We start from the raw sequence: 23,707 nt of genomic DNA on the forward strand, positions 1-23,707 counted from the left end.
AATAGATACACTGCTCAGCAGTCAGTATCACATGGGAGTATTAGATACAGGGCTGAGCAAACAGTATCACACAGGTTAAGATTAGATACACGACTCAGCACACAGTATCACACAGAATAGGATTAGATACGCCTCCCAGCAGACAGTATCACACAGGAGAGGATTAGACACAAGTCTCAGCAGACAGTACTACACAGGATAGGATTAGATACACAGCTCAGTAGGCAGTATCACACAGAAGAGGATTAGATACACGGATCAGCAGTCAGTATCACACAGGAGACGATTAGATACACGGCTCAGCAGACAGTATCACACAGAAAAGATTAGATACACGGCTCAGCAGACTATCACACAGAAGAGGATTAGATACACTGCTCAGCAGACTGTCACACAGGATAGGATTAGATACACGGCTCAGCAGACTATCACACTGGAGAAGATTAGATACACGGCTCAGTCAGTATCACGCATAGGATTAGATACACGGCTCAGGACAGTATCACACAGGATATTAATAATAATCTTTATTTTTATATAGCGCCAACATATTCCGCAGCGCTTTACAGTTTGCACACATTATCATCACTGTTCCCGATGGGGCTCACAATCTAAATTCCCTATCAGTATGTCTTTGGAATGTGGGAGGAAACCCATGCAAACACGGGGAGAACATACAAACTCCTTGCAGATGTTGTCCTTGGTGGGATTCGAATCCAGGATGGGATTAGATACACGGCTCAGCATACAGTATCGCATAGGATGGGATTAGATACATGGCTCAGTCAGTATCACACAGGAGAGGATTAGATACATGGCTCAGCAGTCAGTATCACACATGGCAGGATTAGATACATGGCTCAGCAGACAGTATCACACAGGATAGGATTAGATACAGAGCTCAGCAGACAGTATCACACAGGATAGGATTAGATACATGGCTCAGCACAGTATCACACAGGATAGGATTAGATACATGGCTCAGCACAGTATCACACAGGATAGGATTAGATACATGGCTGAGCAGTCAGTATCACACATGGCAGGATTAGATACATGGCTCAGCAGACAGTATCACACAGGATAGGATTAGATACAGAGCTCAGCAGACAGTATCACACAGGATAGGATTAGATACATGGCTCAGCATACAGTATCACACAAGAGATGCTTAGATACACAGCTCAGCAGACAGTATCACACAGGATGGGATTAGATACACGGCTCAGCAGACTGTCACACAGGAGGGGATTAGATACACGGCTCAGCAGACAGTATCACACAGGATGGGATTAGATACACGGCTCAGCAGACTGTCACACAGAAGAGGATTAGATACACGGCTCAGCAGTCAGTATCACACAGGATGGGGGGGGCGATCGCTGATGCATGTCACACACAGCTGAAGCTGGCGAGATCGCTGATGCATCACAAAATCAGCAATCTCGCTATGTGTGACGGGCCCCTAACACACAGCAGAGGATTAGATACACGGCTCAGCAAACAGTATCACACAGGAGAGGATTAGATACACGGCTTAACAGTCAGTGTCACACAGGATAGGAATACATACATGGCTCAGCACAGTATCACACGGGATGGGATTAGATACATGGCTCAGCAGACTATCACACAGGAGAGGTTTAGATACACGGCTCAGCAGTCAGTATCACACAGGATGGGATTAGATACACGGCTCAGCGGACTATCACAAAGAAGAGGATTAGATATACGGCTCAGCAGTATCACACAGAATAGGATTAGATACATGGCTCAGCAGTCAGTATCACAGAGGATGGGATTAGATACACGGCTCAGCAGACAATTTCACCATGGATAGGATTAGATACATGGCTCAGCAGTCAGTATCACACAGGATAGGATTAGATACACGGCTCAGCAGTCAGTATCACACAGGAGATTAGATACACGGCTCAGCAGACAGTATCACACAGGAGAGGATTAGATACACAGCTCAGCAGACAGTATCACACAGGAGAGGATTAGATACACAGCTCTGCAGACAGTATCACACAGGATAGGATTAAATACACGGCTCAGCACTCAGTATCACACAGGATAGGATTAAATACATGGCTCAGCAGACAGTGTGACAGAGGATGGGATTAGATACACAGCTCAGCAGACAGTATCACACAGGATAGGATTAGATACACAGCTCAGCAGTCAGTATCACACAGGAGAGGATTAGATACAGAGACAATAGGACTGAGCTGTGCAAACTCCTCACCCCCCCACAGCTGCAGGAGCTGAGACAACTCACTGCTGTATGTGTGTGAGGACTGGCATTCGCAGGGCGGAGGCTGCTACCTCTTCATCCATCCCCTCCCTCGATAATTACCTCACTGCCATCTCTGCGCCTTCCCCCCACCTCCCGTCCTTGGTATTCTCCTATAACCGCCCCTCCTGCGATTATAGGGGGAAATTGGAGCTCACAGTATACACTGTGTGCTCCAACAAAATGGCGCCGATCTCCTCCCTCTGCCGCGATCTGGACAGTCCAGGGGGGGCATGCCCAGATCACAGCAGGGAGCTGCTCAATGCAAGGAATAGGGTCGGCGACTGCTGTCTCCTATGCACAGGGCAGCCATATTTGCAGAGTGTCTCTTACACTTCTGCAAAGCAAAATGGCAGCGCCCAGTGGCTGCAAAAATAATAAAAAAAATATTTAAAGTTAAAAAATTTAATCTTGTATTAAAAATAATTGTTTATATAATCATTTTTAATACAAAAAAAATTTGCGGCACCTTCCCTTTAAAGACTGGTCAGCCTTGGTAGTTACAGCATTTTCTTCATTGAAAAAATGTTTTATGCCTGCTCCTGTGTTGGTTTAGCCCGATCCGTCTGAACCCTTCATTGCTGAGGTAGAGGCATCGGAGGTGGAATTGGGGCTGTGTTGTCTCAGGGACCCGCAACTTTGACTAACTTGAGACCTTACGCATTTTTCTCCAAGAAATTTTCTCCTGCTGAGAGAAATTATGATGTCGGGAATCGGGAGTTATTAGCCATAAAACTGGCTTTTGAGGAATGGAGACCCTTTTTGTAGGGGGCTGTTCACCGGATTATGGACCACAATAACCTGTCCTACATTGAGTCGGTTAAACGTTTAACTCCTAGGCAGGCGAGGTGGTCGCTTTCTTATTCATAGTTCCATTTTTCCATCACCTTTCGGCTCCCAGAATGTCAAAGCCGATGCCTTGTCTCGCAGTTTGGATCCGGTATCACCTCCCGAACCTCCTTCCTCCATTCTTCAGCACGGGGTGGTAGTTGCTCGGAAGGCACCCCAGCCTTCCGAGTTGGAGCAGGAGATTTGTGAGGCTCAGTCTCTTGCTCCGTCATTGCCTGAGAATAAGCTCTTCGTCCTTGGTCAGTATCGGTTTACGGTTCTCCAGGAGTGTCATGACTCTGCTCAGTAGGCATTTAGGGGTCTCAGCTACCCGGAGAGCTATGGCTAGACTGTTTTGGTGGCCCTCCAAGTCTTCTGACATCACCGTGTTTGTGTCTGCTTGTGATACCTGTGCCTATGCTAAGAGCTTTCATAACTGGCCGGCCGGGAAATTGGTGCCATTGCCAATTCTGGATAGACCTTGGACTCATTTGTCCATGGATTTTATCACTGATCTCCCTCCTTCCAATGGCAAAACTGCGGTCTGGGTAGTGGTTGACAGACTCAGTAAACAGGCACATTTTGTACCGTTGGCAGGACTACCTATCTAAACATTATCCAAGTTATTTATTGAGCATGTTGTGCGGTTGCATGGTGTGCCTCTGAATATGGTGTCTGATAGAGGGGTACAATTTGTGTCCAAGTTCTGGAGGGCTTTCTGTAACATAGTTAGTAAGGCCGAAAAAAGACATTAGTCCATCCAGTTCAGCCTATAAAATTCTGTCAGAATAAATCCCCAGATCTACGTCCTTCTAAAGAACCTAACAATAACTGTAAGAGACTGGGTATTGATTTGACATTCTCCTCAGCCTACCATCCTGAAACCAAGGGGCAGACGGAGAGATCCAACCAGTCACTTGAAGAAATTTTGCGGTGTCTTGCCACATCTCGGGGCAAGATGATTGGTGCTCCTCACTGCCGGTGGCTGAATTCGCATTCAATAATCTGGTTAAATCAGTCCACTGGTACGTCTCCTTTTTTCTGTAATTACGGTTTTCACCCCCATTTTGGTGAATTTTTCAGGCTGGATTCGGGGTGTCCAGGGGTTGATTCGGCTGTTCAGGCTATGTGCACACATGCAGAATTCCAGCGGATTGTATGCGTTTTTTCGCAGCGAAAACGCATAAAATAAGCAGCCCATTGAATTCAATGGCATTCCGCATATGCTGTGCTAATGCGTATTTTTCCGCGGCAGAATCGCATCGCGGAAAAATACGTAGCATGTTCATTCTTTTTGCGGAATTGTGGGAATTCCGCACACATAGGAATGCATTGTTCCGCTTACTTTCCGCATGTGGCTATGCCCACCATGCGCAAAGTAAGCGGAAAATGTGCAGCTGGTACCCAGGGTCTAGAGGAGGGGAGACTGTCCTCCAGGCCCTGGGTATCATATCCCTGTAAAAAAAATTAAAATAAAAAAATTGTGACATTCTCACCTTCTGGCAGCCCCTGCAGCGTCCCCAGGCCTCAGCAATGCTCCTGCCACCTCCTGTTCCCAGTGATGCTTTGCGACAATGACCTATGATGACGTAGCGGTCTCACAAGATGCTACGTCATCTAGGGTTATTGTCGCAAGGCATCGCTGGGAACGGGACTTGCCGGGAGCATTGCTGAGGCCTGGGGTTGCCAGAAGGTGAGAATAACACGATTTATTTTTTTAATTATTTTCAACATTAGATCTTTTTACTACTGATGCCGCATAGGCAGGCTCAATAGTAAAAAGTTTGTCACACTCGTCAAACACTATGTTTGACGAGTGTGACCAACCTGTCAATCAGTTTTCCCAGCGATACTACAGATCGCTTATAAAACTCTAGCATTCTGCAAGCTAATTACACTTGCAAAATGCTAGTTTTTTGCGGGAATTACGCATTCAGATTTCTCACGTCTTTCCTGCGGCAGGGAGTTGCGGAATTGCCGCGGAAATTTCCGCGGCAAATCCGCACGTGTTCACATAGCCTCAATGGTTGGAGGAGGTGTGGAGGGAGGTTCAGAAGAACATTGGGGTTGCTCAGGGCAAACAAAAACATTTTGTCAATAAGTGACGATCTGTGGGACCTAATTTGCTGGTGGGAGGCAAGGTGTGGTTGTCTACCAGGAATGTACATCTGAAGGTTCCTTCTGTTAAGCTGGGTCCTAAGTTTATTGGTCCTTACAAGATCATTGAGGTTGTCAACTGAGTTGCCTTCCGTTTATGCTTACCTCCGTCACTTCAGATCCCCAATATATTCCATACGTCCCTTCTTAAGCCATGTGTACCTTCCTCTGCTGGGTCGCCACCCCCTCCGCATCCTGTCTCGGTGGTCAGACTGAGTATGAAGTTGAACGGATTGTCAATTCTCGAAGGGTTCACAATTACCTTCAGGACTTGGTCCATTGGAGGGGGTACGGTCCTGAGGAGCGATCTTGGGTTCCAGCGCGTTCCATCTATGCTGAGCATCTGGTTCGGGCGTTTCATGCACGTTTTACTGGTGCCTCCCCCCCTTGAGAGGAGGGTACTGTCATGATCCAGTCTGCCCTTTTCCCGGGTTGATCATGTGTGCCCACGGCGTACCTGACTCTGGTAGTAGCCTGATTGGTCCTGCTGCGCTTCCTGACCTTGCCCGTGTCTGTTCCTCCCTCTCTGCCCATTCCTTTTGGATTTCCCAGTGTCTGACTCGGCTTTGACTCAGACTTGACCTTGTCTCTGGTCACTAGTACTTCTGCTTCTTATCTGGTATTGACCCTTTGGCTCTCCACCGACTCTGTGCTTGTTTTTTTCCCTTTGTACTGCGTGACGGTCCAAGCTTTGACTCAGCTTGTTTGACTATTCTGCTGCTACCAGGTGGTAGCTTCGCTGCAGTACTGCAGGTCTGCTCTTGCAGACTTGTTACCTTCCTTCCACTCTATTGCCATCCAGTGGAGGTTGCAGTTACCTGCATATCTGCAGCGTGACAGGTGTATATTATATTCCCTGAGCTTTATATGTGGGGAATGAACATGAAATATATATAGATAATAGGGGAATAAACACATATCCCATATAAACAGGTGTATATTATAATCCCTGAGCTTGATAGTTGGGGAATGAACATGAAATATATGTAAATAATAGGATAATAATAATAATTTTATCTATAGCACCAACATATTCCACAGCAATTTACATTTTAGAGGGGGTCTTGTACAGACAATAGACATAAAGCATAACAAACACACAGATCAACAGATACCAAAAGGAATGAGGGCCCTGCTCACCAGGTTATAATCTGAGGAAATAGGGGAGATACAAAAGGTGGATGGTAACAATTGCTTTCGTTGTTCGGATCAGTGTAATGTAGGAAATCGGGTGTTCCTGTTGCTGCATGAACCGGTTATCAGTCAGAATATGTAAAAGTACAGACACAGAGGGCTATGAAATGCATAAAGCGTATGAGAACATGATACGAGGAACCTGGTTACTGTAGAAGTTTTGAATGGGCACACAGGGATAGTTAGATTAATGTGTTGAGGCAGTATTCCAGTCTGAAGAAATGCGTTTTTTGTGTACGCTTAAAACTGTGGGGATTGGGGATTAATCGTATTAACCTGGGTAGTGCATTCCAAAAAATTGGCACAGCACATAAAAAGTTTAGTAGGTGGGGAATGAACATGAAATATATGTAGATAACAGAGGAAAGAACACATATCTCATATAAACAGGTGTATATTACATTCCGAGCTTTATAGGTGGGGAATGAACATGGAATATATGTAGTGTGGTGTAATGATCACTGTGTCCGCTAGGGGGCACTGGCTGGATGTCCCAAGAGAGAGAATGAGGGGCAGAATACGGAAGGACCCTTATGTATCTCAAGGTGGGTGGCCTTGAGATGAAGGCTTGGTTATGTGCTGATCAGCAGAGCTGATCTTTCGTGCCAATGTTTTAGGGAGAAGCCTTCAGGTAGCTGGAGAGATGGACAGGTCTAGCTACCTACAAATCCACCCAGGGGTGTCTGAAAAAGCCTGTAGTAAAAGGCTATGTGAGTGTGTGAAGGGCCTGTGATGAGGTCATAGCCATGTGACCCGACGGGCGTGGCTACGGACCATATAAGGTGGCCAGGGTAGGTCACATGTGGTGAATGTAGGGACCTGGTTGGTCCAGTGTGGAAGGTCCTGTGTCTCCTGACACACAGCATGAGAAGTGGCTGTGTGGAATGGCTGCCAGCGTCTGAGAGTTCCCAGAGGAGGGAAGGAACGTCTGCAGCAAGCTGTAGCAGCCATGAGGTAAACCCTGACGGGGTGAGGAGTCTGTGAGGCTGAAGAGCCTGAGTACTGGACACTGAGACCCTGTGTGACCACAGGCTTAACAGAGGGAAGCTCTGTAATGGACGCTATGCTGGTGATATAAACTGTATGTTATTGGTCACGATTTATGCTGCATAATAAACCGCAGGGACTGATATGGTTTTATGGAAAACCTGTGCCGGATGTGATTATTGGGCTGCCAAGCGAGAATCCCCTATCCGAATAACAGCGCTACCTCTCAGTAGATAACAGGGGAATGAACACATATCTCATATAAACAGATGTATATTATATTCCCTGTGTTTTATAGATGGGGAATGAACATAAAATATACATAGATTATAGAGGAATGAACACATCTAATATAAACAGCTGTATATTATATTCCCTGAGCTTTATAGGTGGGGAATGAACATGAAATATATGTAGATTAGAGGATTGAACGCATATCCCATATTAACAGGTGTATATTATATTCCCTGAGATTGGTAGGTGGGAAATGAACATAGAATACATGTAGATAATAGGGGAATGAACACACCCCATATAAACAGGTGTACAGTGGTGAAAAAAGTATTATCAGCTACCAATTGTGCAAGTTCTCCCACTTAAAAAGATGAGAGAGGCCTGTAATTGACATCATAGGTAGACCACAACTATGAGAGTCAAAATGAGAAAACAAATCCAGAAAATCACCTTGTCTGATTTGGCAAGATTTATTTTGCAAATTATGGTGGAAAATAAGAATTTTGTCATTAATAGTTCATCTCAATATTTTGTTATATATCCTTTGTTGGCAATGACAGAGGTCAAACGTTTTCTGTATCTCTTCACAAGGTTGGCACACACTGTTGATAGTATGTTGGCCCATTCCTCCATGCAGATCTCCTCCTGAGCAGTGATGTTTTGGGCCTGTTGTTGGGCAACACGAACTTTCAAATCCCTCCAAAGGTTTTCTATGGGGTTGAGATCTGGAGACTGGCTAGGCCACTCCAGGACCTTCATATGCTTCTTACGAAGTCACTCCTTCATTGCTCTGGTGATTTGATTGAGATCATTATCATGACGAAAGACCCATCCACATTTCATCTTCAATGCCCTTGCTGATGGAATGAGGTTTGCACTCAAAATCTTATGATACATGGCCCCATTCATTCTTTCATGTATACAGATCAGTCGTCCTCGTCCCTTGGCAGAGAAACAGCCACAAACCATTATGTTGCCACCCCCATGCGCCACAGTAGGTATGGTGTTCTTTGGATGCAACTCAATATTCTGTCTCCTCCAAACACAACAAGTTTTGTTTCTACCAAACAGTTCTACTTTGGTTTCAACAGACCATATGACATTCTCCCAGTACTTTTCTGGATAATCCAAATGTTATCTAGCAAACTTCAGATGGGCCCGGACCTGTACAGGCTTAAGCAGGGGGACACGTCTGGCACTGCAGAATCTGAGTCCCTGGCGGCATAGTGTTACTGATGGTAGCCTTAGTAAACGGTGGTCCCAGCTCTATACCGGTCATTCACTAGGTCCCCCCATCTGGTTCTGGGATTTTTGCTCATCGTTCTTGTGATCATTTTGACCCCACGGGGTAAGATTTTGCATGGAGCCCCAGATCGAGGGAGATGATGAGTGGTCTTGTATGTCTTCTATTTTCTTATTATTGCTCCCACAGTTGATTTCATCACACCAAACTGCATGCCTATTGCAGATTCAGTCTTCCCAGCCTGGTACAGGGCTACAATTTTGTTTCTGGTGTCCTTCGACACTCTTTGGTCTTCACCCTAGTGGAGTTTAGAATGTGACTGAGGTTGTGGCCAGGTGTCTTTTATACTGATAAGTTAAAACAGGTGCCATTACTACAGGTAATGGGTGGAGGACAGGGGAGCCTCTTAAGAAGTTACAGGTCTGTGAGAGCCAAAAATCTTGCATGTTTTTAGGTGACCACATATTTCCCAACATAATTGGAAAAATAAATTTTGCCAAATCAGACAAGGGGATTTTCTTTATTTCATAATTTTGACTCTCATAGTTGTGGTCTCCCTATGATGTCAATTACAGGCCTCATCTTTTTAAGTGGAAGAACTTGCACAATTTTTGGCTAGATACTCCCCACCCCACTGTATTTCCTGTTCATTCCCCACCTATAAAGCTCAGGGAATATAATATACACCTGTTTATATGGAATAAGTGTTGATTTACTAATTGTCTACATATAATTCATGTTCGTTTCATATCCAAGATGCATAATAAATCAATAATACCTATCTTTGGACCTATAAGTTATGTTCTTTTTCTTTATTCCTTTTTTCATTCTTTTTAGTACATCCCCTTATAAACTCCTTGCAAATGTCCTTGGTGGGATCATGGCTTCTCCATCCTCTTGCTGTCTCCTCCCGTCAGGTTCTCTGTCTTCTTCCTGGGCTTCTCTAACCTCCCTCCAGACCTATGTCCTGCTCCTTCCCTCAGGAAGGCTTCTCTGACCTCCTCCTTTAGACTCTTATCTCATCTTCAGGCTCCTCTGAGTTTCTCTCCACACTCTCGTCCTCTCAAAGTTTCTCCTCCAGACTCCTCTGTCCTCTTCCTGTCTTCTTTGAACTCCTTCCTCCATGCTATATCCTCTTCAGATATTTCTCTCCAGGCTTCTCTGGCCTCCTTCATCCACACTCCTACATCCTCATTAGGCTCTTTGGATATTTCTCTCCAGATGCCTATCCTCTTCCTGGTTTCTTTGACCTCCTTCCCCATACTCCAACATCCTCTTCGGGCTCCTCTGACCTTTCCCTTCAGACTCCTCTGGCCAGGTTCTTCCGTCAGTGGCTTATCTCCATGGATTGGCTATGGATAGGGCGGCCTTTACACAATAACAAATGTCAACAAGGGACATAATTATACACGTTCCACTTCAGTGACAGTAAGCAAAAGTCTACAAGATTATGTAGAACAGACACAAAATGTAGCGAGAAGTTTTTAATTTTCACCGAGAAGACGTCATGCATTGGATGCTGCCCTCTTTAGCCACAAAAGTGGGTGGTGGGCATCATACTGTACTGTGACCTTCCCTGGTGCATCTCCAATGATGGATGATCCATGGGCCAAACTAAAGTGAAGTAATGGAGTACATGCAGCAGACATGGGGTGATCATGGTGGGGTCATCACTGCCAACGCCAGGAGGGCAGGTGCTAGAAAATGGTGTGATCTGTCCGTCACTTGCTGGACGTCTGCATCTGCTTACAGAAAGCTTCAAACTGCTGCTGCTCAAGCTCAGTCATCACCTTGTTCAGGGCATAAATCTGAAAGACAAAAAGGGACAAGTCATGGATGATGGAAATAGTAGTCACACAGCGATCAGGCACAGCACATGTTTCTCCACACTAGCAGATGACTGGGGGAGGGGCTCAGCATTCAGTCCCTCTAACAGGAAAGGGGGTCTTCAGCAGACAAGGGGGCAGAAGTCACAGGACACACAGCACAAAGCAATGGCCTCATGCCAGTAACCTCCCCCATCAGACAATGGCTGCTAGGAGTGGTAGTAGATTACAGGAGGAGCGGATGACAAGCCACAGAACTGGAAGGATGAGCTCAGAGCCATGGGAACAGCCACACCAGGAGAATTCTCTGCCCAGGGGTAAAATAGCTGAGGAGATTCCCCACACCCAGAGCCTGCGAGCAGGGCGTTCCTGTGGGTACAGTCAGCAGCTCACTATTTTCGACGGGCGGGGGGAACCATTCATATATGGTCCTCCGTGAATATATACTATTCATATATAGTGCACAACGCCCTGCATCTCCACCTCGGCCCCTCTGTGTCCCCTGCATGAAACCACCATACTGTGCCCCCTGCACACACCCACCACACTGTGTCCCCTGCATTTCCACCCTGGCCCCTCTGTGCCCCCTGCACCTTCTCCTGTCCTCCACACTGTCTCCACCTCCTCTATCCCCCCCTGCACATACCCGCCATACTCTGCCCCTAGCACCTTCTCCTGTCCCCCACCCCCTCTATGCCCCCTGAACCTTCTCCCAACCTCCACCTCTGCCCTTCTGTGCCCCTTGCACTTTCTCCTGTCCCCCACCCTCTCTGTGCCCCCTGCAAACACCCGCCATACTCTGCCCCCCTGCACCTTCTCTTGTTCCCCACCTCGGCCCCTCTGTGCCCCCTGCACATACCCACCATACTGTGCCCCCTGCACTTTCTCCTGACCCTTCTGTGCCCCTTGCACCTTCTCCCGTCCCCCACCCCTGCCCTTCTGTGCCCCTTGCACCTTCTTCCGTCCCCCACCCCTGCCCTTCTGTGCCCCTTGCGCCTTCTCCCTTTCCCCCACCCCGGTCCTTCTGTGCCCCTTGCACTCTCTCTTGTCCCCCATCCCTTCTGTGCCCCTTGCACCGTCTCTTTCCCCCACCCTGGCCCTTCTGTGCCCCTTACACCTTCTCCAGTCTCCCACCCCGGCCCTTCTGTGCTCCTTGCACCTTTTCCCGTCCTCCACCCTGGTCCTTCTGTGCCCCTTGCACCTTCTCCCATCCCCCTTTGTGCCACCTGCACACACCCACCATATTGTGCCCCCTGCACCTTCTCCTGTCCCCAACCCTGGGCCCTCTGTGCCTTCAGCAGCCCTAACCCCACGGTGCAGATATGCTCCACTGATGGTGGTTTGTTTGTACAAGAGAGTGATGTAACCAAAGCAGCAGACGCTTATCTCCATCTTACTAGGAGCCGCTCATCTCATCTGTAGGGTCTCATGGCCAGGGAGGAGGCGCGCCTGATGGACAGATGTGACAGCTCAGAGCTGCTGGCAGCCAGTCTAGATCTGCAGGGTCTCCCTCCCTCTCCCTTCTCTCAGGGCTGGGCGGCTCACAATACACTTTGGAAGGAATGTTTTGGGAAGAGGCTGCACCACCATTGGCTGCTTCAGGCGGGGGTGGAGCGCACTCTGACTCACCATTTCTGTTTTCCTCTTCAGTGTGACTGCACCAGATCCTACAGTCTGTTCCTCCTGCATCGGACAAGACTCGCAGATCCTACAGTCTACTCCTGCTGCACCCGACAAGGTTTGCAGATCCTACAGTCTACTCCTGCTGCACCGGACAAGGTTTGCAGATCCTACAATCTACTCCTACACCAGACAACGCTCCAAGATCCTACAGTCTACTCTTGCTGCACCAGACAAGGCTCGCAGATCCTACAGTCTACTCCTCCACTACAGATCGCTCTGAACTACAGGCAATATGTTTATGGTAAATAATTTTCTGAAAGCAGCGACTGGAGGACAGGGGTCCGGACAAGGCGGAGGCGCCAGTGGACTTGGCAATGTCTTGAAAGGAGCAATTGGCAATGTTTCATCGTCTGGGCAGAGTGGAGGAGTGGGGAACCTAATGCAGGGGGCTCTGAGTGGCCTTTCTGGATCTGGCGGAGGAGTGGGAAACCTAGTGCAAGGTGCCCTCAGCGGGCTCTCTGGATCCGGACAGGGCGGAGGAGCAGGCAAGTTGCTACAAGGCGCCCTGAGCAGTTTGAGTGGAGGTGGTGGACAGGCCGGAGGAGCTGGGAAACTATTTGCAGGACCGGCCGGGGCTGGGGCCGGGGGAGGAGGTGGAATGAACATACTGAGTGGTATCCTGGGTATCATTGGAGATGCCATAGCCAATTACAAACCAGAGCCACCTCCTGCACCTTGCGCCAACTCCTATCAGCAGGAGGCCTACGAAAATGATGAGCAGCGGCAGTTCCGGCGCCTCTTCAAGCAGTTGGCGGGAGAGGACATGGAGGTCTCTCCGGTGGAGCTCCAAAATGTTCTGAACAGAGTGGTGGCCAAGCACCAGGATCTAAAGACGGACGGTTTCAGCATTGACACGTGCCGCAGTATGGTGGCAGTCATGGACAGTGATGGGACAGGAAAGCTCGGTTTTGAGGAGTTCAAGTACCTATGGAATAATATCAAGAAGTGGCAGTGCATCTATAAGGAATACGACACCAAGGGCACCGGTTACATCCCTGCCGACTCCATGCCTCGGGCGGTCCAGGCTGCCGGCTTTCAGCTCAACGAACAACTGCACCAACTCCTGATCCGCCGCTACGCCGACAGCAATGGAAATGTCAACTTTGACAGCTTCATCAGCAGCCTGGTCCGAATGGACTGCATGTTCCGAGCCTTCAAAGCCCTCGACCGCGAAGGAAATGGGCAGGTCCAGTGCAGACTGCTGGACTGGCTGAAGCTGACCATCTACTCTTAGTGCCCCCAGCCCTGGTATCACGGGTGAGGTGACATCCCCGCTGGTGGCCCTGGCCTCACGGGTGAGTTGCATCTGGTGTCATACAGTGCACTGTTGTCATGAAGTCACTGGCTTGCCCGCTGGCAACCCTAGCGTCACGGGAGACATTCTGATATAACCCAAATAAATGTACAATATAATTATACGCCCAGAAGTTGGTGTTTATATGCAGGCGCCGGGGCGGGAGGGTGGCATACTGATGGTGGCACAGTAACCCCTCCACCGCTGAGACAAATCTACAGCTATACACATCCCCTGTCCCAGCAATGCAATAGTTAATGTGCAAGTCAAAATCTGGCATAACCCAATAACCCCTTAGTGCCCCGCGTGGGTACAGTCAGCGGGACCTAGAGAAAACATGAATGTGTGTGATGGTGCCAGGAAGAGTGTGATCTACTAAAGGGGAGGTGCAGCATATAGCACAGACATGACACGAGCGTGGGTATGAGGTGCCATAGGTGACGGGTGTGCTCTTGTTTAGGGTTGTGAACGGCTGAACACTTTTCCATATTAAGGAAAATAACCCTTTGTAATCATAGAGGTGCAAGGAGCGCAGTGCCTCACCCAAAAAGATTCAGCAGCTGATGAAGTGGCGGAACAATAACGGTGCCTCCCCGGGGTCAAGAAGCCAGCCTGCTGCATCCGCAGAGAGCACAGCATGAGGCAGAACCTTCATACACATGTGCAGAAGATAGCACCATACTGCGCGTGCACACCATATACCTCCATACAACAGCTGATGAAGTGGCGAACGAAAACGGTGCATCCGCCGAGGGAGCACAGCCTGAGGCAGAACCTCCATACAGCGTGCGTGCATGCACATACACACAAAAAACTTCATACAGCGTGCGCGCACACACAATATACCTCCATACAGCATGCACGCACACACAATACACCTCCATACAGCATATGTAAACACACAATATACCTCCATACAGCGTGCGCGCACACACAATATACCTCCATTCAGCATATGTAAACACACAATATACCTCCATACAGCGTGCGCGCACACACAATATACCTCCATACAGCGTGCACAATATACCTCCATACAGCGTGCACGCACGCACAATATACCTCCATACAGCGTGCACGCACACACACACACAATATACCTCTATAAAGCGTGTGGACGCACACACAATACACCTCCATACAGCGTGCACACACACACACTATACCTCCCCATACAGCGTGCGCAAACACACGCCATACGTCACACAATACCTCCATAAAGCTTGCACACACAATACACCACCATACAGCGTGCGCACACATACACACAAATACCACCACCATACAGAAGGCGCAGAAAATACTTTCATACAGCACACACACACACACACCACCTCCATACAGCTTGCGGACACACAATATACCTCCATACAGCATACACATTACCTCCATACAACACACAAAATATCTCCATACAGAACATGCGCACAATCACAATACATCAGTGTGCACATACAATAGCGCTATAGAAACACACCCAAGACCTTCATACAGAGTGCGCAGAAAATACCTCCATACAACACACACAATCTTCATACAGAATGTGCCAAAAATACCCCCATACAAAACACACACACACACACACACACTACCTCCCATACAGCGTGCGCAAACAATATACCTCCACATAGCATGCACACTACCTTGGTATAACACACACAAATTCCTCCATACAGCACGCATACTACCTCTATACAGGGTGCACACACACTACCTCCATACAGTGTCATACAGTGTCTGCAAGCGCACACACACACCTCCATACAGAACGCATATACAATACCTCCATACAGCCCACATACAATCACAATATCTCCATACAGCATGTGCAGAAAATACCTCGATACAGCGCACACACTACCTCCATATAACACACAAATATCTCCATACAAGTTGTATACATACACTAACTCCATACAGCACACACACTACCTCTGTACAGCGTGCACACAGATCGCGCGCATGCACAATATACCTCCATACAGCGTGTGCGCACAATATACCTCCTGTACCAGTCGTGACTTGTATCTTTTAAAATTACTGTACTCGTTTTTACTATGCATACCCCTCCTCACATGTAAAGCCCCATAGAATAAATGGCGCTATAATAAATAATAATATACATCCATACAGCATACACAATACCTTTATACAGCATGCACGCACACATAGATACCTTCATACAGCATGTGCGCGCGCACACACACACACACATACCTCCATACAGCGTACACACAAATACAATACCTCCATACAGTGCGAGTGCACATAATACAACCATACAATACAGCGTGTGCACACACACACACACAGGGGTGTCTCACACGCACGCACTGGGGGGGGGCCTCACACACACGGGGGGGGGGGGGTGTCTTAGAGGATACATGAATGAGTGTGATCTACTAAAGGGGAGGTGCAGCATATAGCACAGACATGACACGAGCGTGGGTATGAGGTGCCATAGGCGACGGATGTGCTCGTTTTGGGTTGTGAACGGCTGAGCACTTTTCCATATTAAGGAAAATAACCCTTTGTAATCATAGAGGTGCAAGGAGCTCAGTGCCTCACCCAAAAAGATGCAGCAGCTGATGAAGTGGCTGAACAGCAACGGTGCCTCCCCGGGGTCAAGAAACTAGCCTGGTGCATCCGCAGAGAGAGCACAGCATGAGGCAGAACCTTCATACACATGTGCAGAAGATACTGTAGCTCCATACAGCGTGCACACACCATATACGTCCATACAGCAGCTGATGAAGTGGCGAACGGAAACTGTGCAGTGCCTCCCTGGGGTCATGAAATCAGCCTGGTGCATCTGCAGAGGGAGCACAGCCTGAGGCAGAACCTCCATACAGCGCGCGCACACTATACCTCCATACAGCAGGCACACTAAATTCGTATAAAATACACACGGACAACGTGCACACAAATACACAATACCGCCATGCAGCATACACACCCAATACCTCTACAGCATATGTAAAGACACACAAACAAAATATCTCCATACAGCTCACACAAAACCTCCATACAGCACACACTACCTCCATAGTGCGTGCATACGTACACTAACTCCATACAGCACACACACACACACACAATACCTCCATATAAATACACACACAACCGCGATACAGCATGCACACACACCCACAATACCTCCACACAGCAAGAGCGCACACAATATCTCAATACATGTGCAGAAAATATCTCCATACAGCACACACACACACACACACTAGCGCCATACAGCACAAACACTACCAACATATAACAAACACACGCACTATCTCCATAGAGTGAGCATGCGCACACACACACACACACATTACCTCCATACAGCACGCACATACAATACCTCCATACAATGTGCGTGCACGCACAATAGAGCTCCATACAGCGTGCGCGCACACACAATATACCTCCATACAACGCTCACGGGGGAGCAGGGGGCGTCTTACACACACGGGGGGAGCAGGGGGCGTCTTATGCTAGTCTCACATTTGCGTCTTTGTGCACAGCGTGAGCAAGTAGAAACGCATGCAAAAATGCATCATGTGTTTTTTATGCGCATTCATTCTCTAGGTGTTAAACCAGAGTCTACACATGTTTACTCGTAAAACGCAGGCGTACGCAAACGCACAGATGTCCATGCCTGCATTCCCATAGACTGTAATGCGTTGTTTTGACGCATTCCGTGTGCAAGCGTACACCAGGATTGGGAGTGAGGTGACCACGCACACCACGATTGGGGGGGGGGTGAGAGGACCACGCACACCACGATTTGGGGGGGGGGGTGAGAGGACCACGCACACCACGATTTGGGGGGGGGGGTGAGAGGACCACGCACACCACGATTTGGGGGGGGGGGTGAGAGGACCACGCACACCACGATTTGGGGGGGGGGGGTGAGAGGACCACGCATACCAGGATGGGGGGGGGTGAGAGGACCACGCATACCAGGATGGGGGGGGTGAGAGGACCACGCATACCAGGATGGGGGGGGGTGAGAGGACCACGCATACCAGGATGGGGGGGGGTGAGAGGGCCACGCATACCAGGATTGGTGGGCGGGGGGGTGAGAGGGCCACGCACACCACGATTTGGGGGGGGGGGTGAGAGGACCACGCACACCACGATTTGGGGGGGGGGGTGAGAGGACCACGCACACCACGATTTGGGGGGGGGGTGAGAGGACCACGCACACCACGATTTGGGGGGGGGGGGTGAGAGGACCACGCACACCACGATTTGGGGGGGGGGTGAGAGGACCACGCACACCACGATTTGGGGGGGGGGTGAGAGGACCACGCACACCACGATTTGGGGGGGGGGTGAGAGGACCACGCACACCACGATTTGGGGGGGGGGTGAGAGGACCACGCACACCACGATTTGGGGGGGGGGTGAGAGGACCACGCACACCACGATTTGGGGGGGGGGTGAGAGGACCACGCACACCACGATTTGGGGGGGGGGTGAGAGGACCACGCACACCACGATTTGGGGGGGGGTGAGAGGACCACGCACACCACGATTTGGGGGGGGGGGGTGAGAGGACCACGCACACCACGATTTGGGGGGGGGGGTGAGAGGACCACGCACACCACGATTTGGGGGGGGGGGGTGAGAGGACCACGCACACCACGATTTGGGGGGGGGGGGTGAGAGGACCACGCACACCACGATTTGGGGGGGGGGGTGAGAGGACCACGCACACCACGATTTGGGGGGGGGGGGTGAGAGGACCACGCACACCACGATTTGGGGGGGGGGGGTGAGAGGACCACGCACACCACGATTTGGGGGGGGGGGTGAGAGGACCACGCACACCACGATTTGGGGGGGGGGTGAGAGGACCACGCACACCACGATTTGGGGGGGGGGTGAGAGGACCACGCACACCACGATTTGGGGGGGGGGTGAGAGGACCACGCACACCACGATTTGGGGGGGGGGTGAGAGGACCACGCACACCACGATTTGGGGGGGGGTGAGAGGACCACGCACACCACGATTTGGGGGGGGGTGAGAGGACCACGCACACCACGATTTGGGGGGGGGGTGAGAGGACCACGCACACCACGATTTGGGGGGGGTGAGAGGACCACGCACACCACGATTTGGGGGGGGTGAGAGGACCACGCACACCACGATTTGGGGGGGGGGTGAGAGGACCACGCACACCAGGATGGGGGGGGGTGAGAGGACCACGCACACCAGGATGGGGGGGGGGTGAGAGGACCACGCACACCAGGATGGGGGGGGTGAGAAGACCACGCACACCAGGATGGGGGGGGTGAGAAGACCACGCACACCAGGATGGGGGGGGTGAGAAGACCACGCACACCAGGATGGGGGGGGTGAGAAGACCACGCACACCAGGATGGGGGGGGTGAGAGGACCACGCACACCAGGATGGGGGGGGTGAGAGGACCACGCATACCAGGATGGGGGGGGTGAGAGGACCACGCATACCAGGATGGGGGGGGTGAGAGGACCACGCATACCAGGATTGGTGGGCGGGGGGGTGAGAGGACCACGCATACCAGGATAGGGATGAGGGAGTACCATGCATACCAGAAGTCTCAACACACACACACACACACACAGGGGTGTCTCTCACGCACACACTGGGGGTGGTCCCACACGGTGAGTGGAGCCAATCGTCCAATAAGATAGATATATATATATATATATATATATATATATATATATATATATATATATATGTCAGCGCAATTCTTAATTTTTCTAAAGTCTTACACACGGGAGGGCGACACAGACACTGGGACGGTGTCACACACACACACACACACGCTGGAAGGATGTCTCTAAGGGGAAATCTCGCACGGGGTCTCTCCTCACACACGATCTCTGACTGCAGTCTCATGACGAATCACAATCGCTCATGAAGCATCACGTGACTGCGGGGCTGTCGCCTGGCAGCGCATGTCCGGGCCCCACTACGTGCCAGGCTCATTGCATTTGACAGAGAAAAGCGCCAGAAGCGGTATATCTATGTTGTAGCAGGGTGCAGCATAATGGCGGAACGCGACAGTCATAACAGAGTGCATCCATCAGAACTCATCCTCCGTGGTGGGAACGGGTCCTACCTCCGCTCTCTGCCGCTGCTTCAGCTCTTGCTCCGCGCTCTTCTGCTTCGCCCTCTCGCGGCGGCTGGCGGGATCTCTGGCCTTGTATTTATCCTTCCGGCTGGCGGCCTCCATGACTAAAGACGGGACCACAGCCGTACCCGACACTGAGTGCGCCTGCGCGGAGGCGAGGAGAAGGCACGTGACTCACCAGTAGTAACGTCCCTCCCCTCACAGGGTGGTTGCGTCTAGCTCGGAGGGGATTTTTGGTGATCAGCCGCTCCGATCCAGACGGCTCACTAGTGAACTAGAAGTGACCAGATCGGGGGGATATCTTGAGGACCTTATTTTACCAATTCCGAGCTGGAGCGAGAACGAAGGCTAAGTGCACACCGTTGCAGAAAATTTCTGCACAAAAACCTGAATCCCTTCCCAGAAACCTCACCTATTTTTCTGCGGTTTTGATGCGTTTTTGATGCGTTTTTTACCGCAGCGGTTTCTAAAAGCATGGGAGAAGCCTAACCGCGGGAAAAAACGCAAAATTAATGAGCATGCTGCGGTTTTTACCGCAATGCGGTTTTTTCGCGGTAAAAAACGCATCAATGTGCACACAAAGTGCAAAATGCATAGAAATGACTGTGCACCTTATTTTTAGCGGTTTTATAGCGGGTTTATCGTGAAAACCGCGGTAAAAACCGCTAAAAAAACGCTGTGTGTGAACACAGCCTTACAGTCCCCGACTCCGGTGTAGTGAGCGCCTCACTGAAGAGATGGGATCGGAGCCGGCTCCCGGAGCTCCTCATCGACATCCAGACTCCAGTCTAGTCTCCTCTAAGGGTATGTGCACACGCTGCGGATTTCGCCCGCGGTTTGACACTTGGACAATGGAATAGGTGTCAAACCACAGCGGAATCCACAGAAAGAATTGACATGTCAATTCTTTCTGCGGATTCAAAACCGCAGCTTTTCCGCAGTGAAAAATCTGCAGCATGAGCACAGCAGAATGTAAATCCCATAGGATAACATGCTACTGTACACTGTCTGCAGATCCGCAGCAAAAACCTCAGTGTGTGCACATAGCCTAATGGGGTTTAAGGCCATGTGCACACGCTGCAGTTTTTGCTGCGATCTGCTGCGGTTTTGGCCGCTGCGGATCTGCAGCAGTTCTGCAGACAGTGTACAGTAGCATGTTATCCTATGTGATTTACAATCTGCTGTGCACATGCTGCGGATTTTTCCCTGTGGAAAAGCTGCGGTTTTGAATCCGCAGAAAGAATTGACATGTCATTCTTTTCTGCGGATTCCGCTGCGGTTTTCCATCTCCTCCATTGTAGAGGTCATAAACCGCAGGGGAAAACCACAGGTCATTTTACCTGCGGTTCCACAGATACAAATCCGCAGACCAATCCACAGCGTGTGCACATAGCCTAATGCTTTTTTTATGGCGTGTCTCCGGTTTCCTTGGCACGGGCTCCACCGGTCAGAGGAAGGCTCATTACACTCTTCTATAGTTTATGGATTTGGGCAAAATTCTTTTTTTTTTTTACTGATTTATAAAACTTACATTTTTATTGTCACTTTCTGTAATATAAATAATTACGCTCGGCGCTGATTGCTCGGTGTCACCAGAAGGTCACTTTGTGAGAAGTGGGCAGAGCAAACGGACAGACGGAAAAGAGCGCAACCATCAGTCATCAGAAAAGAGCACATCCGACAGTCATCAATCATAAAAGAGCACACAGCCGACAGTTATAACAGCACAACCGACAGTCATCAATCAAAAGAGCGCACAGCCGACAGTCATCAATCATAAAAGAGCGCACAGCCGACAGTCATCAATCATAAAAGAGAGCACAACTGACAGTTATAACAGCGCAACCGACAGTCCTCATAAAAGAGGGCAACCGACAGTCATCAAAACAGAGTGCAACCATCCATTATCATAAAAGAGAGCGCAACCGACAGTCATCAGAAAAGAGCACAACCGACAGTCATCAATCATAAAAGAGCGCACAACTGACAGTTATAACAGCACAACCAACAGTCATCAATCATAAAAGAGAGCACAACCAACAGTTATAACAGCGCAACCGACAGTCATCAATCATAAAAGAGAGCACAACCGACAGTTATAACAGCGCAACCGACAGTCATCAATCATAAAAGAGAGCACAACCGACAGTTATAACAGCGCAACCGACAGTCCTCATAAAAGAGGGCAACCGACAGTCATCAAAGCAGAGTGCAACCAACCGTTATCATAAAAGAGAGCGCAACCGACAGTCATCAGAAAAGAGCACAACCGACAGTCATCAATCAGAAAAGAGAGCACAACCGACAGTTATAACAGTGCAACCGACAGTCATCAATCATAAAAGAGCACAACCGACAGTTATAACAGCACAACCGACAGTCATCAATCATAAAAGAGAGCACAACTGACAGTTATAACAGCGCAACCGACAGTCCTCTTAAAAGAGGGCAACCGACAGTCATCAAAACAGAGTGCAACCATCCGTTATCATAAAAGAGAGCGCAACCGACAGTCATCAGAAAAGAGCACAACCGACAGTCATCAATCATAAAAGAGCGCACAACTGACAGTTATAACAGCACAACCGACAGTCATCAATCATAAAAGAGAGCACAACCGACAGTTATAACAGCGCAACCGACAGTCATCAATCATAAAAGAGAGCACAACCAACAGTTATAACAGCGCAACCGACAGTCCTCATAAAAGAGGGCAACCGACAGTCATCAAAGCAGAGTGCAACCAACCGTTATCATAAAAGAGAGCGCAACCGACAGTCATCAGAAAAGAGCACAACCGACAGTCATCAATCATAAAAGAGAGCACAACCGACAGTTATAACAGTGCAACCGACAGTCATCAATCATAAAAGAGCACAACCGACAGTTATAACAGCACAACCGACAGTCATCAATCATAAAAGAGAGCACAACTGACAGTTATAACAGCGCAACCGACAGTCCTCATAAAAGAGGGCAACCGACAGTCATCAAAACAGAGTGCAACCATCCATTATCATAAAAGAGAGCGCAACCGACAGTCATCAGAAAAGAGCACAACCGACAGTCATCAATCATAAAAGAGCGCACAACTGACAGTTATAACAGCACAACCAACAGTCATCAATCATAAAAGAGAGCACAACCAACAGTTATAACAGCGCAACCGACAGTCATCAATCATAAAAGAGAGCACAACCGACAGTTATAACAGCGCAACCGACAGTCCTCATAAAAGAGGGCAACCGACAGTCATCAAAGCAGAGTGCAACCAACCGTTATCATAAAAGAGAGCGCAACCGACAGTAATCAGAAAAGAGCACAACCGACAGTCATCAATCAGAAAAGAGAGCACAACCGACAGTTATAACAGTGCAACCGACAGTCATCAATCATAAAAGAGCACAACCGACAGTTATAACAGCACAACCGACAGTCATCAATCATAAAAGAGAGCACAACTGACAGTTATAACAGCGCAACCGACAGTCCTCTTAAAAGAGGGCAACCGACAGTCATCAAAACAGAGTGCAACCATCCGTTATCATAAAAGAGAGCGCAACCGACAGTCATCAGAAAAGAGCACAACCGACAGTCATCAATCATAAAAGAGCGCACAACTGACAGTTATAACAGCACAACCGACAGTCATCAATCATAAAAGAGAGCACAACCGACAGTTATAACAGCGCAACCGACAGTCATCAATCATAAAAGAGAGCACAACCGACAGTTATAACAGTGCAACCGACAGTCCTCATAAAAGAGGGCAACCTACAGTCATCAAAGCAGAGTGCAACCAACCGTTATCATAAAAGAGAGCGCAACCGGCAGTCA

At 49.2% G+C, this 23,707-nt stretch overlaps 2 protein-coding genes across 2 annotated transcripts; one reads left to right on the plus strand and one right to left on the minus strand.

Annotated features, from left to right (window-relative positions):
* Positions 1-10,411: 10,411 nt before the first annotated feature.
* SVBP (small vasohibin binding protein) lies at positions 10,412-20,037 on the minus strand. The gene is made up of 2 exons (XM_073570123.1): positions 19,859-20,037; positions 10,412-10,750 (listed from the first exon to the last, which is right to left on the minus strand). Exons 1-2 carry the CDS (start codon positions 19,970-19,972, stop codon positions 10,664-10,666), a joined length of 201 nt encoding a protein of 66 aa, XP_073426224.1. The 5' UTR covers positions 19,973-20,037; the 3' UTR covers positions 10,412-10,663.
* Positions 12,550-13,869, plus strand: LOC141085080 (calpain small subunit 1-like). The gene has a single exon (XM_073570122.1). The coding sequence runs from the start codon at positions 12,684-12,686 to the stop codon at positions 13,683-13,685; it is 1,002 nt and encodes a 333-aa protein (XP_073426223.1). The 5' UTR covers positions 12,550-12,683; the 3' UTR covers positions 13,686-13,869.
* Positions 20,038-23,707: the final 3,670 nt, after the last annotated feature.

Source organism: Dendrobates tinctorius, unplaced genomic scaffold, assembly GCF_039654945.1.
Source record: "Dendrobates tinctorius isolate UK_male_01 unplaced genomic scaffold, ASM3965494v1 ptg000028l, whole genome shotgun sequence".
NCBI lineage: Eukaryota > Metazoa > Chordata > Amphibia > Anura > Dendrobatidae > Dendrobates > Dendrobates tinctorius.

Bases quoted from the DNA above. Each gene is read 5' to 3' on its own strand.
- LOC141085080 (XM_073570122.1), top strand. From the start codon at position 12,684: ATGTTTATGGTAAATAATTTTCTGAAAGCAGCGACTGGAGGACAGGGG.
- SVBP (XM_073570123.1), bottom strand. From the start codon at position 19,972: ATGGAGGCCGCCAGCCGGAAGGATAAATACAAGGCCAGAGATCCCGCC. The intron at 10,751-19,858 runs GTAGGACCCGTT...TTTGTCTTTCAG, and splicing joins AGCAGCGGCAGAGAGCGGAG to ATTTATGCCCTGAACAAGGT.